This window comes from Perognathus longimembris, chromosome 2, assembly GCF_023159225.1.
Source record: "Perognathus longimembris pacificus isolate PPM17 chromosome 2, ASM2315922v1, whole genome shotgun sequence".
Taxonomy (NCBI): Eukaryota; Metazoa; Chordata; class Mammalia; order Rodentia; family Heteromyidae; genus Perognathus; species Perognathus longimembris.
The window spans coordinates 44,514,617-44,533,564 of NC_063162.1; the positions used below are offsets into that span (position 1 = coordinate 44,514,617).

The 18,948-nt window shown below is 43.8% G+C and overlaps 1 protein-coding gene across 1 annotated transcript in view; it reads left to right on the forward strand.

Annotated features, from left to right (window-relative positions):
- Positions 1–11,370: 11,370 nt before the first annotated feature.
- The window catches only part of Hkdc1 (hexokinase domain containing 1), a 45,248-nt gene continuing 37,670 nt past the window's right edge, over positions 11,371–18,948 (forward strand). Inside the window, exons 1-2 of the mRNA XM_048338913.1 lie at positions 11,371–11,514; positions 17,640–17,802. Coding sequence (XP_048194870.1) covers positions 11,452–11,514; positions 17,640–17,802 — 226 coding nt within the window. The 5' untranslated portion in view covers positions 11,371–11,451. The remainder of the gene's footprint in view (positions 11,515–17,639; positions 17,803–18,948) is intronic.

The following is an 18,948-nucleotide window of genomic DNA, read 5'->3' on the forward strand; positions in this document are numbered from 1 at the left end:
TGCATTATAGTTAATGTTTTCATCTCTTCTGAAGCACAGCTCTTCTCCCTCCCCAGTGTGGTCTTCTAATAGGTTTGGAAATGCCTGCCTGAAAGCTCATGGATGAGTGTGGATCAGCTGAATGTCGTTCAGTGTGAAGCGGGACTGAGGATGCTCATCTCAGATCTGTCACTACAGACTTGGGTCATTTAAAGAAATGTGGTAGAACATAATTGGCCAGCAGTGATAGTCACTGATTTTAATTTTTTGTATATTCATTATATCTGTGGAAGAGTATAAATCTACAAATTGGCACTGGGATCTTGGAAAAATGACTTACTGTGAGTCACCAATGGACAGAATTCTCATCACAAACTATCAGAGTGTTTAATGCCCAGAACCAGGACTTGTAATTATAATGCAGCAATCTATGTGTGTCCAACTCAAAGCTATTAGGATAAAATGCAAAGTTGCAGTTACCTGCGAGTGGCAGATGAGTCATTCTGATATATCCTTCCTCTTTCAGAGCTTTAGAATATAATAAACCTGAACAGAGATTATAATGTTTATAAAAATTTCTGTTCTCTAAGCATCATCATTGAAGACAGTGGGGCAGTTTTTACACACAATTGAAAAACAATAGCTGCCTTTATGGGCAAGATAATGCTAGAGGAAAAAAAGCTTTTTTTTTTTTTTTTTTTTGGTAAAGCAACCTCAGGATCCCCTACTGTTTTCTTTTGGTTGGTTCTTTTTTTTTTTTTCAGTCATGGGAGTTGAACTTGGGGACTGGGTGCTGTCCCTGAGCTGAGCTCTTTTGCTAAATGCCAGCATTCTACCACTTTGAGCCATGTGCACTTTCAGTTTTCTGGTGGTTAATTAGAAGAGTCTCGGGGACTTTCCTGCCTAGGCTGGCTTTGAACCTTGACCCTCAGATCTCAGCCTCCTGAGTAATGCTTGGCATGTGTTTTTTTTTTTTTTTTTTTTTTTTTTTGGCCAGTCCTGGGCCTTGGACTCAGGGCCTGAGCACTGTCCCTGGCTTCTTTTTGCTCAAGGCTAGCACTCTGCCACTTGAGCCACAGCGCCACTTCTGGCCGTTTTCTGTATATGTGGTGCTGGGGAATCGAACCCAGGGCCTCATGTATACGAGGCAAGCTCTCTTGCCACTAGGCCATATCCCCAGCCCCATGTGGTTTTTTTTTTTTGTTGTTGTTTATTAATTGTTTTTGTTTTGTTTTGTTTTGTTTTGTTTGGCCAGTCCTGGGCCTTGGACTCAGGGCCTGAGCACTGTCCCTGGCTTCTTCCCGCTCAAGGCTAGCACTCTGCCACTTGAGCCACAGCGCCGCTTCTGGCCGTTTTCTGTATATGTGGTGCTGGGGAATCGAACCTAGGGCCTCGTGTATCCGAGGCAGGCACTCTTGCCACTAGGCTATATCCCCAGCCCTGTTGTTTATTAATTGAACACAAATTTTTTTACAAGGTGTGCAAAAAGGGTACAGTTACATAGTAGGGCAGTGTGTACATTTCTTGTGATATCTTACGTCCTGTTTTTCTATCCCTTCTCTAGGTCAGGTAGACATATATACAATATACAATGTATCAAGAACATATATAGTATTCCCATGTGTTTTTTTTTTTAAACGGGGTTTTGCAACTTTGCCCAGGCTGGCCTCAAACTTGAAATACTCCTGTTTCCTACTCCCAAGTATCTGGGATTAGTAAAAATCAAAAAGAGCTGAGGTTGTATGGCTCAAGTACTTGCTTAGCAAACAGAGGGCTCCAAGTTCAATTCCTAGTATTGCAAAAGAAAAAAGGAGGGAGAAGAGGATTTCTCTGTTTTTTGGCCAGTACTGGAGTTTGAACTCAGTTTAGCATTTGCAAAGCAAATATTGTATCCACATATCTCCAGTCATTTTTTGCACTAGTTACTTTTGAGATAGGGTCTTCCTGTACGGGAATGCGCCTGGACCACAACGCTATCTATATTTCCTATAATGTTAGGGTGATAGATTCATGCTGCCATATCCAGCTATTGGTAAAAAGGGGATTTTGAGAACTTTTTTCCTGGGTTGATCTTGAACCTTGATTCTTCCTATTTCATTCTTCCTAGTAGCTAGGATTATAGAAATAACCTCTGGTGCCTGGCATAACAATTCCATCTGAAGAGAGGATGAGACAGAAGGATATTTAAGGCCAGCCTGGCCTATAGAGACATGGTATTTTTTGGCCAGTCCTGGGGCTTGAAACCAGGGCCTGAACACTGTCCCTGTCTTTTTGCTCAAGGCTAGCACTCTACCTCTTGAACCACAGCGCCACTTCTAGCTTTTTCTACTTATGTGGTGCTGAGGAATCAAACCCAGGGCTTCATGCATAGTAAGCAAGCACTCTACTGCTAAGCCACATTCCCAGCCCAGACATGGTAATTTTTTTAAAATTTTTTTTGGCCAGTCCTGGGCCTTGGACTCAGGGCCTGAGCACTGTCCCTGGCTTCTTTTTGCTCAAAGCTAGCACTCTGCCACCTGAGCCACAGCACCCCTTCTGGCCATTTTCCATATATGTGGTGCTGGGGAATCGAACTGAGAGCTTCATGTGTAGGAGGCAAGCACTCTTGCCACTAGGCCATATTCCAAGCCCCTGGTATTTTTTTTAATATAAAAAATTCCACTTTGTATAGTAGGAGATAATGCTTAAAATGATGATTTAGGAGATTGGAGATGCAAATTATGTAGTGTCAATGAGGTAAGAATTGAAGTGTAGGTTGTGGGGCTTGAACTCAGGGCCTGGACAGTGTTTCTGAGATTCTTTGTGTTCAAGTCTAGCATTCTACCATTTGAGCCACAGTGCCCCTTCTGTTTTTTTTTGTTGTTGTTGTTTTGTTTTGTTTTATTTTGAGTGGTTAATTGGAGATAAGAGACTTACAGCGTCTTTTCTACTGGCTGGCTTGAAACTGGCCCTCAGACTTAAACCTCCTGAGTAGCTAGGATTACAGGCATAAACCACCCAGGCCCAGCTGAAAGTGTTTCTTTGTGTATTCCTTTAATAAAAATGTTTCAAAGCCCAGCTGAAAGTGTTTCTTTGTGTATTCCTTTAATAAAAATGTTTCAAAGCCCAGCTGAAAGTGTTTCTTTGTGTATTCCTTTAATAAAAATGTTTCAAAGCCCAGCTGAAAGTGTTTCTTTGTGTATTCCTTTAATAAAAATGTTTCAAAGGCAGTAGGGAAGAGGTAGAGAGCTTGCATAGCGGGCATAGGCCCTAAATTCAATCTGTAACACTAAAATAAAATAGTTTGGGTTACATATGCAAGTTAAAAATGAATGTGCAGAAGTGTGGCTTTGATTTTTTGCAATACTAGGGATTAGACTTGGAGTCTTGCATTTGCTAAGCAGGTGCTTGCCAGTTGAACCATGCTGCCAAGTTCTTTTTGCTTTTAGTTTGTTTTCTGATAGGGTCTCACACTTTTGCTTAGGCAGGCCTTCAACCTTGATCCTCCTACCACTGCTTCCTGAGAACTGGGATAATAGATGTGTACCAGCAAGCCTGGTGCCTCTCCTCAGACGTCTAGTTATATTCCACCTCTTTGAGCTAAAGTTTCTCCCTAAATTATTTGGAATTCTTCTACATGGGAGATTTATCTTTTCCTCCCTGTTTCTATAATTTATTCAATTGTTTATGTCAGTGCAGGCTAAGGAAAGTCTATGTTTATAATTTGAGTTCTAATCCAATAGCATTTTATTTTGACCAAGGAACTTTTAGGAACTCTTTCAGTTGGTTCTTGTGTTTTGACGTCCCTATCGTTTTTGGGTTTTGTTTCTTTCATCACTTGCTTATTTCTGTAGAAGCAAAGGAAAACTCATGGTTTACTGGAATGAAGGGACAGTAGACAGATTAATAGGAGAGGGAGATGTATGTCTATTGTGCATGGGGACACACAGGACTATGGTGATCTAATAATGCAGTGATATTCAGATGCTTGGATACACTTTTTTTTTTTTTTTGGCCAGTCCTGGTGCTTGGACTCAGGGCCTGAGCACTGTCCCTGGCTTCTTTTTGCTCAAGGCTAGCACTCTGCCGCTTGAGCCACAGCGCCACTTCTGGCCATTTTCTGTATATGTGGTGCTGGGGAATCGAACTCAGGGCCTCATGTACATGAGGCAGGCACTCTTGCCACTAGGCCATATCCCCAGCCCTTGGATACACTTTTTAATGAGAGGAGAGATGGGGAATGGGACAGTTCGGGGGAGTAGTAAATGATTTTAGTGGATGAGTGGTCCTAAGTGCTCAGATGATAGTAAATGATTCTCTCTGGGAATTGAATGGCCTGAGGAAATAGACAGTAGCTTATAACCAAAATCTGTCTAGCTATTGTTACATTCTTTAGTCTTTCTTCCTTGCAGAGATGAGTTCACTTGATAAGAACTCTGGGAAAGGACAAAAGATAATTGTTTGCTCCTTTGATGTGTTGGCCTTTAGGCAGATAAAGAATATCATAATAAAGTTTTTTCCAGCACATGTTGCTTTCCAGATTTAAATTAAATTTAAAATGATAACAGGTCAGGGTGCCTGACTCCACATCAAAGTGATTATATATGTGTATATATATGCATGTATACACACATACATATACACATATATGTATATGGTTTGGGTTTTTGTTTTTCTGTAGAATATTAAAAGCCATGATCTGGCCACTGCATGTGCTTCTTGCTTTGAGGAAATATATACATTAACCTATGTATATAGGTCCAACTACTTAGCCATCTATATATATTATATGAAGCTAAACCTGAGTTTATATTGATATCCAGTAACACAGCCCATTCCAGCCTTCTCTCTTGCTTGTCTGAATTCCCTCATTCCATTAGTGCGAAACCTACCTCCTACCATCATCCATTTGCTCGATTACTCGGTGTCAGTGTACACAGCTAGTGGTTTCAGAACTGGTAGGTCATACTCTTGTGGCAAACAGCTTCATCATGGCTCAACTCTTTCTCGGCTGAGCAAGAGTTCGAGGCCCCGAGTTCAAGCCCCAGTACTAACACAGACACATAAAACAAAAATAAAAACAAAAAACTGCAATAACTTTACCAAAGTATGGTGCTACATATTGCTCCTTTTGCTTTCTGACTTACTGACCCCACACAAATGTTAGCTAAGTCAGCACCTGTTCTCCCTTCCCCATTAGTGAGGCTACTTTATATGTTGGTAATACCAGTGGATTCTTTTTCTTTTCTCCCTTCCTTCCTTCCTTCCTTCTTTCCTTCCTTCCTTCCTTCCTTCCTTCCTTCCTTCCTTCCTTCCTTCCTTCCTTCCTTCCTTCCTTCTGTGTGTGTATATGTGTGTGTTCTATGTGCTGTAAAGTTCTGTGGTTTTTGACAGTTATAGTGTAGCATGTGTTCATCTTCCCAGTATACAGAATCATTTCAGGGTTCTAACCTTCCCAGCTTATCTAACCTTCTGCTCTCTCCAGACCCCTGGCTACCACCGACCTGCTTGCTGTCCCTATAGTTTTGCCTTATTCACACAAGCAGACTACATTTTCTATTGGAGGCCATTAAGTTTCACCAGGGGAAAAGTGAAAATCTCAGTAAGGACAGAAAGGGATGCTCTTGGATAGGTGTCTGGAGGAGGCTGGATGGAAAAGCTTGGTTCAGCGCTCATTGTTTGATGTGAGGGTTTCATTTCATTGCCATATTTCATTCTGTGGCCTCACTCCTACTTTCCCTGGTGTCTGATGACCCCATGCCAGGAGCTACTGGATCCAGTGTCTTCAGAGAATAAATATCTAGTCTCCTGGAGGGGTAAAACGGGGCTGGCCCTGGAGATTAATTGCTTCTTTGTGTATACTAGACTCTTGGAATCTGTGGTTTTATATTTGCAAGGAGACTAATGCATGAAAAACCGTAATGCTCAGGATGTGGAGTTCAGCTTTCTAACAATTACTCAATTTACCAGTACCATGTGTAACAGTAAGTCTGAATACCCGAAACTTGAAACAACATGGAGTGGGCTACATGACTGTCACAAAAATCACTGCTATTTACATGAATACTGCTCACCCAAAACCAGATCTTTCTTCTTGTTCTTTATCTCCAATATTATGGATGTTTGATCCAGTCTCCCCTAGCCCTGTCTGGCTCCTGCTAAAGACATGCTGCCTTTCAACAAATCCAAAATTGCCACTTCATAATTTAAGTACATCATGTGCGTTTTTTGTTTTTTTGTTTTTTGCTTTTTGGGGGCCATAGTATATTTTCATAAAATTAAGAGCAAGGAAACATATGATGGATTACAACAATGATATAGACACAACTGACCACACTGCAGAAATGAACACCCTGTATCAACTAGGCTGCATAGTTTAACTGTTTGGGAAATTTCTTTTGACATTATTACTAACTATAGGTATCAATTCAAAATAAGAGAGGCTTACAAGACAGGCTTCTTGGAAGTGGCCAAGCACTTAGATGATTCACTGCTCTTAACTTTTCCATCAGCTTTCTGTTTCCAAAGTTGTATTAAGACCATTTTACTGGTCACTATTTCCTGGTTCTTCATCCTCTTGGTTGTATGTCATATTTAACCAGAAATCACATTTGCTCTTAGAAGGTGGTTATTTTTGTGTATTTCAGATTATAATTTTGCTGAGAAATATTTAAAAGCCATACAAAATGCATTTCCTTGTATGGCTTGTTTTTCTTGACATGTATATGTTGCCAATATAACTCTTAATAAACAGTTGGGGAAAAAAAGGTTGTGTTGTAAATTCGTGACCTTCTCTGGGTTGGTAATAAATGTATAAAAAATGGATAGTGGCATTTCTTTGAAACTTGCTGAAGTTAACATTTCTGTTGCATTTGTGCCTGTTCCCGTGGAGACACCATAGTAACTAAGTACTGGCAGAGTTTGGAAGTTTCTACATTGATTTTTTTTAATGGACATTGGTTCTCACACACTCATTCTTTTGTGGCAAGTGAAATACCAATAGGTCACACTGATTTATGGACAACTTAACTTCGGACTTCCCATTCAAAAGAATGCTGTGCACAATTCAAGATCTACTTTGTTTAGAAATGGAAGCAGGATTTTTATAAAATTCCTAGATGTTCCTATCATCTCCCAAATAGATTTATGGTTATGTTGGATGGATTGGACCAAAAGGGCTATGCACATGTTCTTGTTCTGAGGGACCAAATGGTCTGAGATGCCAGAGGAGTTTGATGAAAGGTCCCTGGACTGGTGATTAGATTCAGGAGCTGCGGCTAGTATGTCCAGTGTGGCACCTGCCTTCCCTTGTGTGTCCTCATTCATTTGCCTTCATTGTCAGAGTGACCACTGAGGTGGCTATGAACCCCTTACAGATGTGAACTTGACCTATCCCTGAGAGGACAGAGGGCTAAAGTGAGAACCCAGGGTTCATGTGATTTCCAGGGCTTTGGGCTGCTTTTTCTACCTCAAGCCTCTGACTTCCTCATGTCTTTCCTTCAGGGCAGTCAGAGCTAGCACAGCATGACTCTGGAGCCAGGTGTCTGTATCCTGCCGTGTACCCGTAGGGCTTTGAGACTAAACCGCTCTGTCTCTAAAATGGGAAGAATGATAGTTATTTGGGGAATTAATACTGTAAAGCACCAAGGAGGCACATGTGTTTGCTGAGTCAGCAGAAAACTCTATTGGACTTCGTGGATCTCCTACCCTGTTCAAGCAGATACAGATAGGGAGACATAACTCAAGCAGAATGCCTGCCCTGCAAGTAAGAAGCCCTGAGTTCAAACTCCAGTACTGACAAAGGAAAAATTAAAAAAGCAAAGCCAGACATTGTTGGCTCATACCTGTAGTCCTAGCTACTCAGGAAGCTGAGATCTAAGGATTATGGTTTGAAGCCAGCAGGCTCTGAGTTCAAGCCCAAGGACTGGCACCAAAACAGAGAGGTGGGGGCAGAGAGAGATCTGAGCCAGATGGATAATCTGCTTTAGTTGAAACCACTTGCCCAGCAATAACTCTGATGTATGTTCTTAAGTGAAACCTGAGTTGGTAAAACTTACTAAAAAAATATTGCAAGGACTGGGAATGTGGCCTAGTAGTAGAGTGCTTGCCTAACATGTATGAAGCCCTGGGTTCAATTCCTCAGCACCACATAAACAGAAAAAGCCGGAAGTAGCACTGTGGCTCAAGTGGCAGAGTGCTAGCCTTGAGCAAAAAGAAGCCAGGGACAGTGCTTGGGCCCCGAATTCAAGCCCCAGGTCTGGCAAAAAAATGTTGCAAGAGTTGAATTGGAAATAATCAGATAAGGAATGGTAAAGTGACCTAAGTATTTTATCTTGATTTTATAAAATGAGGGGTCTGGGCTAGATGAGTCTAAATGCATGTAATCTTTTATAATCATTAAGCTTCTTGGTTTAGCCTGCTAACTCACACCTGGAATGTAGATGTTGTGAGCTTAGATTAAAAATGGCCTGATAGGGGCTGGGAATGTGGCTTAGCAGTAGAGGGCTTGCCTAGCATGCTCGAAGCCCTGAGTTAAATTCCTCAGCACCACATGAACAGAAAAAGCCAGAAGTGGCGCTGTGGCTCAAGTGGTAGAGTGCTAGCCTTGAGCAAAAAGAAGCCAGGGACAGCACTCAGGCCCTGAGTTCAAGCCCCAGGACTGGCAAAAAAAAAAAAAAAGCCAGATGACAAGCTTATGGTGTCACCGGGCTGATTAAAATGCCAAAGGCTGGGCTGGGAAGGTGGCTTAGTGGTAAAGTGCTTGCCTTGCATGCATGAAGTCTTGGGTTTGATTCCTCAGCACCACATATACAGAAAAAAGCTGGAAGTGGTGCTATGGCTCAAGTGGTAGGGTACTGGCCTTGAGCAAAAGAAGCCAGAGGCAGTGCTCAGGCCCTGAGTTCAAGCCCCAGGACTGGCAAAAAAAAAAAAAAAATGCCAAAGGCTGCCTGTCTGACTCACACAGGCAACCCTGAGATGCCACAGAACTTTGGTTATGACTTGGTTTCCTTTCACCTAGGGACTATTGTCACTTCTTATTCCCATGTGGAGTTTATCAACCCCAGTCAGTGCCTTGTGCACTGCAGAGGTAGATCAAAGGCAGGTGACATCAGCATTCTTAGGCTGGGATATTACCCTGGCCAGTGTGGGGAAGAGCACCTCTTCCTATCTCAGAACCACAGTTCTGTCCTGCAGGGAACTGAAAGGTTTTGAGAAGCAAAGGTTAGCCTTTGTTTGCGTGAGAAATAAGTAAAGGAGTTAACGCCATAGGTTGAGGGGTTAAACCGACTGAGAGGATCGGGATTTTCTATCCTGAAGGCTGGTACTTGGATCTTGGCTCATTTTAAGCAGTTTCCTCCACTCCCCCCCTGAACTCCCAGCATTTCAGGCTTGAGGCTGACTCGCAGTGGCTTTGGTGAAGCAGCTCTTGGCTTGTGCAGGCAAATCATTCATTGTTTTGGTTAATAAGACTGTGCAGCAGAAAAGCAGACAAAGCTGAGGCTGTTAAGCTGACCAAGACAAGACTCTGTGTGTGTGTGTGTGTGTGTGTGTGTGTGTGTGTGTACACGCACGCGCATGCGCACACGCGCCGGTATTGAGGGTTGAACCCAGGACCTCTCACTGTCTTGTCTTTTTTGCTCAAGACTAGCACTCTACTGTGTAAGACACACCTCTACCTCTAGCATTTTACTAGTTTAATTCGAGACAAGACTACTTTTCTTCTCAGATTGGTAAGATCTCAGCTTTTCAGATCTCAGACTCCTCAGTGGCTAGGATTACAGGCATAAACCACTGGCATCCAGAATTTGATCAATAATTGGAACATTAGAGCTGGGAATTTATTTTTCAGGAAAACCCTTTCACCTGCAAGGAAGACTCTGTTGAAGTGATGTGATAGGCCTGCATTTAGTTTCCCAAATAGCTGAAACTCTTAACAATAGGCAGACAGAAGGGTGTTGATATTTGTCAGTGGAGCACTGCATGGAAAAAGAAGAGTTTGCAAGCCAGGGTTATGTATGAATTAAGAACCAGGGCTGGGAATGTGGCTTAGTGGTAGAGTGCTTGTTTGCATGCATGAAGCCCTGGCTTTAATTTCTCAGTACCACATAAATAGAAACAAGCCAGAAGTAGGGCTGTGGCTCAAGTGGTAGAATGCTAGCCTTGGGCAAAAGAAGCTTAGGGACAGTGCCCAGGCCCTGAGTTCAAGCCCCAGAACTGGCAAAAAAAAAAAAAAAAGAAAAAAAGAAAAAAGAAAAAAAAGAAAAGAAAAGAAAAAAAGAACTAGACTCTAGAATCACACTCTGATTCCTGGTTGAAGCATTCACAAACTTTAGGATTTTTTTCCTCTGAGTTTCTTTGTGCTCAAGGCTAGTGCTCTACCACTTGAGCCACAGCACCACTTCCAGTTTTCTGGTGGTTAATTGGACATAAGTGTCTCACAGACTTTACTGCCTGGGCTGGCTTTGAACTGCGATCCTCAGATCTCAGCCTCCTAAGTAGCTAGGATTACAGGTGTGAAATCAACGGCACTCAGCTAGCTTTAGGATTTTGAGTAAGACACTTAACTTTTCTAGACCTCAATTTTTTCATCTATAAAATGGGTCTACTAAGTACTCCATCCATGTTAGCTGTTGCTAACACAGTTCCTATTGATTTCTATAGGCAGCTGGGGACTGTGGGAAAAGGGCAAAGTTTATCCTTCCCACAAGTTGGCTCTTTCTCCCATCAAGGATGACGAGTGAGATAAGCACATGAACCAAAGATCACAGTGGCAAAGACTCTCTCTCCAACAATATATTCCAAGTTTTCTCTCTGGCAGCTTCCTAGTGAGTCCTAGTGGTATCCATTCATTTTTATACTTTTCTTTTTCTGAAATGTGAAATAAGGGGTTGTGTAGCTTTGTCAATAGACAACCCTTTATTGATTGCTTTCCATTAACTATGGGTTGTCAGCTAACCTCGGTCACAAATGAAAGGCTTTGCCTCCATGAGTTCTTGCACCCGAGAGTTTCAAAGGGCCAAGGAGTCATGGAGTTATTTTATTGGATAGAGGAGAAAAAAAAGAGTAAATAGAGGAAAGCTGGCCACTAGAGATTTGCAGGGCAGGTTGAAAGTTGGCTTTGTTCTGTGCCCAACTTCTCAGGAGATTTTCCACGGCTGAGTGGGCTTGGTGGTGCACTAGCCTGAAAACGTTGCTTAGCAAGAAGATTTTGTGGCACCCAACTCTCAAATCGTCAAGCAACCCATCAATTCCCCACCTCCCCACCCACCAGCCTCTCAGCTACTACTGCAATCGCCTGTTAGACAATTAAGTGTGGCAGAGGGAGGGACCAGAGACCAGTGAAGTTTAATCATTGAACCAGGCAGGCGAAAAGTATTTAGTCTACAACGTTTATCTCCCAGCCTGAACAGGCAGTGTGCAGAGCTCCGGACACGGACGAGCAAATTTCACAGAACTCTCTGCCCATCTCAGGAGAAACAGAACTTGGGGAAGATGTTTGCAGTCCACTTGCTGGCGTTTTACTTCACCAAGCTGAAAGAAGATCAGATCAAAAAGGTAATAAACACGCCGACTCGGAGACATGTCTAGACCCTTCCCCACTGACAGAACCAAATGCTTTCCTGACAGCACCAGAAAGGATGGAGAGGCTTGGGGAGGGACTTGGTGGCAGAGAGCTTGCTGGGCGTGTGCAAGAGGGCTAGGGTCAGAAACCCAACACTGGACAAATTTAAGACATCTTATTAGGAAAGATACTGAGGGCTCAGGAGGAAGAGGAAGCAAAGCTCACTCACCTCTGGGCTTTGTAGTACTTGAGTCTCAGTGAGAACTTCCAGTGATATCAGATGTGGAGCAAGATGAAGAAAGGCTTCAGAAAGATCGAAGAACCTCGTGTTCCATTCAGGAATTTGGGGGAAGGGGGCAAAGCAAATAGAAGAGTCATTTGTAAAGAATTTTTATGAACCTTTGAGCCAGACTTAACGATTTATATATTTAAAAGCATATAAAACACAGGCACTAACAGCAATGTGACATTTAGTTTGATTATTGTTTGCTTGAAATAGGGCACTCTCTCTGTATGAACTATGCTGGCCTTGAGCTATTATGTCCGAATAATCCTCCTGCCTCAGCCTTCTGAGTAGCCAGGATTACAGGGGTATACCACTGTGCCTGGCTGGGATGTGAGGGCTTTGCCTTTGTTTTGTTTTTGGTGGTACTGGGGTTTGAATGGAGATATGAGTATTAATATGTAATCATTGAAATACTTATTATTATCACATGCTGTTTGCCAATTGGGATGATTTATTTTGTCACTTTGCTTCAGAAACCAGTTTAGAAAAAAAAATTGTAGTGGGCTGGGAATGTGGCTTAGCGGTAGAGTGCTTGCCTTGCATGCATTAAGCCCTGGGTGCCAATCCTCAGCACCACATAAACAGAAAAAGCTGGAAGTAGCACTGTGGCTCAAGTGGTAGAGATTAAACTTAAACCAGTGGATATCTCTTCTAGCCTTCTTTGGAAGAAAGAGCATGCCTTACTAGGTTTCAGGCCCTCGTGTGCCTCATGGGTAAACTCCCACTCATTCATTCTATTCACTATGCAGCACACTTAAAAATATAAACCAGCCTAGCACCTGTGGCTCACACTTGTCATTCTAGCTACTCAGGAGGCTAAAATCTAATGATCCAGGTTTGAAAGCAGCCTTGACAGTAAAATCTGTAAGACTCTTATCTCCAATTAACCACTAAAAATCTAGAAGTGGAACTGTGGCTCATGTGGTAGAGTGCTAGCCTGGGGCCAAGAAAAACTCCCAACAACTTGGACAGTGCCCAGGTCCTGAGGCTTGCGCGCACGCGCGCACACACACACACAGACTGTAAATTTTAGTCATTGATTCATGAGTCTTCTACTGGCTAAGGAGGCAAAAATGTCCTGTAGAATTCACTATGTGCCTAGGAAAGATGTAATCTGCGTGTGCCAGAATCTTTGGTAGCCTGAAAGAGCTTTGGTTCAGCAAAGTCAGTTTCTTTGTTGCCTGTGTGGTGGTTGCCCTTTCATTCCACCAGGATAAGGTGGGACCTGTTTGTCTATTAGCCCAGAAGTATGTTCCACTCACGTGCCTCAGATCCTTCTAGAAGAAGGTCAGACTTTGTCAAACCTTGAGTTGACCTTCCCTCCCTGTGGGAAACAGGAAGTAGGGAGCACCCTAAGCAAAGGCCCACCAGGTGTCTGGGGGACTGGAGGAGGCTGGTTTACGGCGGCTGGTCTGAGTCACAGCTTCTGAGAACATTCCTCCATGAGCACGAACACACCTGGTCAAAGGCACAGCATGTTCCCCCTTCAGGGGTCAGGTGGCCAGCACCTGACTGTGTACTTCCTGCCATGGGATGTGTCAAGATGCTAGGCCACACTTACCTGTGAGGGTTCCAGTTAGATCCTAGGACTGTGTGCTACAATCTCTCCACACTAACATTGCGACGAAAGAAAGAAAACACTCTGACTGCTTCTTTTCAATTCAATATATTGACATTATTTGACCTATTGGTAACACTGGGCCAAGCCTGGTCACTGACCTGCAGATTAGCCATCCGTCAGAGTGGGCCTGGTTGGCTTTCTGTGTGTGTTTTACAGTGTAGTAAGTCAACATTACAGAAAGTGGGAAGCAGATGTTTAATCAAATTTTCTCCAATCACTAACACTATGCTGTTGTGCTCCCAAGACTGTTTTTTTTTTTTTTTTCCAGTCCTGGGGCTTGGACTCAGGGCCTGAGCACTGTCCCTGGCTTCTTTTCCCTCAATGCCAACACTCTACCACCTGAGCCACAGTGCCACGTCCGGGTTTTTCTGTTTATGTGGTGCTGAGGAATGGAACCCAGGGCTTCATGCATGCAAGCAAGCACTCTACCACTAAGCCACATTCTCAGCCCCCAACACCATTCTTTCAGTCTTTTTGGTTTTTGCAATTTATTGATAATGCACTCTCATGTACTTCTGAATCTCCTTCCCCTCACTTATTATCAGAATTATATTATATTATAATATACTGACCACTTGTATACATGTCTCCCTCATCTTCATAATTACCATTTTTATGTCTTCCTAATATTCACTTAAGTGTGTATGTATTATAATTCATACAACATTTTCTGACTTGTAGGGCATTTGGATACTAGCAGAAGCATTTTTTTTTTTTTTTTTTTTGCTAGTTCTGGGGCTTGGACTCAGGGCCTGAGCACTGTTCCTGGCTTCTTTTTGCTCAAGGCTAGCACTCTACCACTTGAGCCACAGCACCACTTCTGGCTTTTTCTATATATGTGGTGTTGAGAAATCGAACCCAGGGCTTCATGTATACGGGGCAAGCACTTTATCACTAGGCCATATTCCCAGCTCCAGAAACATTCTTTTTTTTTTTTTTTTTGGCCAGTCCTGGGCCTTGGACTCAGGGCCTGAGCACTGTCCCTGGCTTCTTCCCGCTCAAGGCTAGCATAGCACTCCGCCACTTGAGCCACAGCGCCACTTCTGGCCGTTTTCTGTATATGTGGTGCTGGGGAATCGAACCTAGGGCCTCGTGTATCCGAGGCAGGCACTCTTGCCACTAGGCTATATCCCAGCCCCCAGAAACATTCTTTTGAACAATTAAAATATTACTCTATATAAAGAGAGAACATTCAGGTTCAAAATTTTCACTGATGTGTATGCACACATGTGCACATGTGTGTGCTGGTTATGGGGCTGGACCTCAGGGCCTGGGCTCTATCCCTTAGAAGTTTCCCTCACTTTTTCTACCACTTTCAGACTTCCTTGCCTTGCCTGGCTTTGAACTTCAGTCCTTAGAGCTCATCCTCCTGAGTAGTTAGGATTACTAGCTACCAGCACCTGACTAATTTTTATAGTTTTGATTCATAATAAAGACCAAGTTCTCTCAATGAAAAAAATTACCTTATTAACATTGGCATATGCTTATCGTTCTCTGTATTTCAAATATTTCCTGAGGTTAGATTCCAGAAATGAAATCAGTAGGTCAAAGAGTGGAACCTCTTTTATGACTCAATTCATTATGAGACCTTTGGACTGACCTCTAAGGTCCCTTTTCAGCACCTGCATTCTGTAATTAAGTAGGTCTGAGTTTTCAGTTTCTTCTAACTTGCTCCTTCTAAACACTTGGGTGCTTTCAGCACCTCGGTGCTTGTTGGCTCTCCTGCATAGGCTGCATCTTACATTCCGTTTGTGATTCTTGCAGAAGAGGGCTTGCTTTCCTGCAACTCAGCTTCCCCCTCAGTGTGAGATGCGTGGCCCTGCTTACACTTGTCCTAGTCACTTGTTGGCATTGAAAAGATAATTTACTATTAGTTTTTATTATGTTTTACCTTCCCTTAAGAAGACACAAAGAGGGGCTGGGGATATGGCCTAGTGGCAAGAATGCCTGCTTCATATACATGAGGCCCTGGGTTCGATTCCCCAGCACCACATATACAGAAAATGGCCAGAAGTGGCGCTGTGGCTCAAGTGGCAGAGTGCTAGCCTTGAACAAAAAGAAGCCAGGGACAGTGCTCAGGCCCGGAGTCCAAGCCCAGGACTGGCCAAAAAAAGAAAAAAAAAGAAGACACAAAGAATACATAAGAAACTGTTAACGTTGACAACTTTAATTTCTTGCAAGAGCAACAATAACGGAAGGCACTACATGATTCTTACATAGCAGACTCAACCACCATGATTTATGTAGGTGGGTGACATCCTGCAATGCTTGGAGAAGCTCTTTGTGCTGGTGGGGCTGAACAAAGATGATTAGTGGGTTCTGGGGTGCTGATGGGGGACTTTGGCATGATGATAAAGGATCAGGTTTAGTTCCCACGTAGGGCATTCCACCCTTCCTCTATCCTAATTACTCTGGTCACGTCCCTTCCATTCAGTTTTTATCACTGTGTGTGGTTATGCCAACCAATTAGTCATATGCAGTCTGGGCAGGAAGCCCCTAACGAAGCATGGCCTGGTTATATCCTATCTCCTCCAGGATGCTGAATGCTCAATTGTCCTTTTTTGTTGTTGTTGTTGTTGATGGCTCTTTAATGGTGTTCTGGCCTCTTTCCAGGGCCCCCAAGTCCTCAGAACCATGGGGCCATTTCACTGGCACGGATTCTCCTCTCCTCCAAAGCTGAAGACATTGGTGGTGTGAGCCCTTTGATTTGGGTATAGTTTGCCTCTGTGGATGAGGTTGCCACACAGAGTAGTGGGTCAAAATCAGGTTGTGGAGTGAAAGGTTTAGAGTCTGCATTGTAGTCCTAGTTCTGCCACTTAACCATGGTGGTCATGGTGTTATTTAGTGGCCCTGAGCCTTGTATTCCTCACCTCTCCTTCAAAGGGATGTTATGGAGAGCTGATGAGGTAAACTGCATTCCCCTGAAGATGGTGCCTGGAGTCAAGCCCCCTGGTGACCTTGAGGATGGGTGGGGAAGGTACTCATTCCCTACACAGAGCTAACACACAACAGGGCCTCGCTTGTCCCGTTGAAAACCCATTCCAATGAACCCCAATGAGCCCCGACTGCCAGCAGCAACTGGCTAACATTAGTATGGTGAGAATCTTTTCTGCCATTCCTCCCTTAACATGGAACCATAGTGAACTGCAGTGATTTTGATAACTTCCTTCTGTTAGGATAGTGGTTGTTTGGCCCCAACTTTCTAATTACTTGAGTGACATCTGCTCTTTTGCAATCTAAGGTGACTATACATTAAAATTATATATAGCAAAACTTTGTCTGAAACATGCATGCAAAAGCAAATTAAACTTCATCTTAATTTGTGCAACCTCAGTTAAACCAAAATGGATGTTTAAAGAACTAGGATTTTAAAGATTTCAGTTGGAACTGGAATTTAGTTCTGAGCTTCCTCATAGCCAGTGACAAAGGAAGATCCATTTGCATGTATTTTTTTTTTTTTGGTCATTAGTGAATGAAATAAAACTTCCATGTTGCCAAGTATGGGCGGTTTAGGTTTGTAATCCTACCTAATCTAGAGGCTGAGAGCTGAAGATCCAGAAAAGTCTGTGAAACACTTATTCCCAAATTTTCCTTTTTTTTTTTTTTTTTTGCCAGTCCTGGGGCCCAAATTTTCCAATTAACTAGCAAAAAGCTGAAAGTGTAAGTGCGGTTCAAGTGATAGAGCACCATCCATGAGCAAAAGAACAAGTGACATCATGAGATCCTGAATTGAAGCCCTAGAACTTTCACCAAAACAAACAAAAACCCCAAGCCCCCCAAACAAACAACAAACTAAATGTGATGGCATGTCAAAACTAAGTATGGTGAGACATGCCTAAAACCCCAGGACTCAGGAGGATGTTGGGGCTACAGAGTAAGACCTGTCTTCAAAAAAACCCCTCCAAACCAAAAATCTTTTGTATTTAAGAATTTAAGATCAATACACAGCTAGTGGAGTGACAATAGTACAGCAGAGAGGACCCTGAAGTAGAATTGGAAACCCCGCATCCTTCTCTTCCCCAGACCCTCCTGTCCCATCAGTGTGCCCTTTACTGCCTTCCTTTCTGTCCTCCTCTCTGGCTTGCTGAGGGGTCAGGAAGGAGCCTCACATCAGGAGGCTGCTGTCCACAGAGCCAGCAGTGCGGCCTCGTGGCGGCCCTGGAGGGCAGACACCTCAGCAGCCTCCCTGGTCGCCCTGGCGTCTCTTCCAGGTGGACAGGTTCCTGTATCACATGCGGCTTTCTGATGAGACCCTTTTGGACATCATGGCACGGTTCCAGGCAGAAATGGAGAAGGGCCTGGGGAAGGACACCAACCCCACAGCTTCTGTGAAGATGCTGCCCACCTTCGTCAGGGCCATTCCTGACGGCTCAGGTGAGTGAGTGGTGCTGGGGCTGCCGGAGGCCTCTGATCCCCGGCTCCTTGGCCCACACATCGGGGACAATCTGTTCTTATGTCCCTGCATCTCTGTCCACATTGCCCCTCCTGCCCCCCTCTCTCTGCTTCAGCCTCACTGAAGTCCTTGGGGCCCACAGATGAGGCACTCTACTCCCTCCTTCTTGCCCTGGCAATCAGGTTAGCTTCCCAGGCACGGCTTGGAGATCATGCAGTGCCTAGGTCTGGGCCGTGTCTCCAGCTGGGTGAAGCTGGTTAGGGGCTGGTTAGAGCCCTTGTGGCTGAGGGTTTCCCCCAGGTCCACAGCCCTGTGAGGCCACGGCCTTATTCACCAGGATTCCTCATTCCTGATGCCTACTAGGCCCTGATGTGCGGTCAGTGAACAAGTGACGTCACCCCTGGAGGTCTACATTTTTGGCTACAGGTAGTTAGTCATGGAAAGAAGAATGTCGAGAGGGAGCAATAGTAAATAAAAATTCCAAAAACCTGGGTTCTAGGTTCAGCTGTGTTACTCCTTAGTGACCTCAGGCAAGTGCTCAACCTTGCTTTCTCCAGCTGTAAATGGGAGAGTTGCTCTCGGTACTGGATTTCTATTGCTGTGTTCAACTCTTGAACATGAGCCCTGGAGCTCAAGGATACCATCTGGGATCAGCTGACAGTCCAGGCATCTGGACTTGTACCTGCATTCTACATTGCCTGAGCTTGATAGTCATCCCAGGAATTATTTTTTCCCTTTTTTTGGTGCCAGTCATGGGCTTGAACACAGGGACTAGATACTATCCCTGAGCTTTTTTTGCTCAAGGCTGGTGCTCTACCACTTGAGCTATAGCCACACTTCCAACTTTTTAGTGTTTAATTGGAGAGTCTCATGGACTTTTTCACCCAAGCTAGCTTTGAACCTTAAATCTCAGATCTCAGGGTCCTGAGTACTTAGGATTGCAGACATGAGCCCCGAGTGCCCAGCCCAGGCAATTCTTTTTTTTTTTTTTTTTTTTTTTTTGCCAGTCCTGGGCCTTGGACTCAGGGCCTGAGCACCATCCCTGGCTTCTTCCTGCTCAAGGCTAGCACTCTGCCACCTGAGCCACAGCGCCCCTTCTGGCCGTTTTCCATATATGTGGTGCTGGG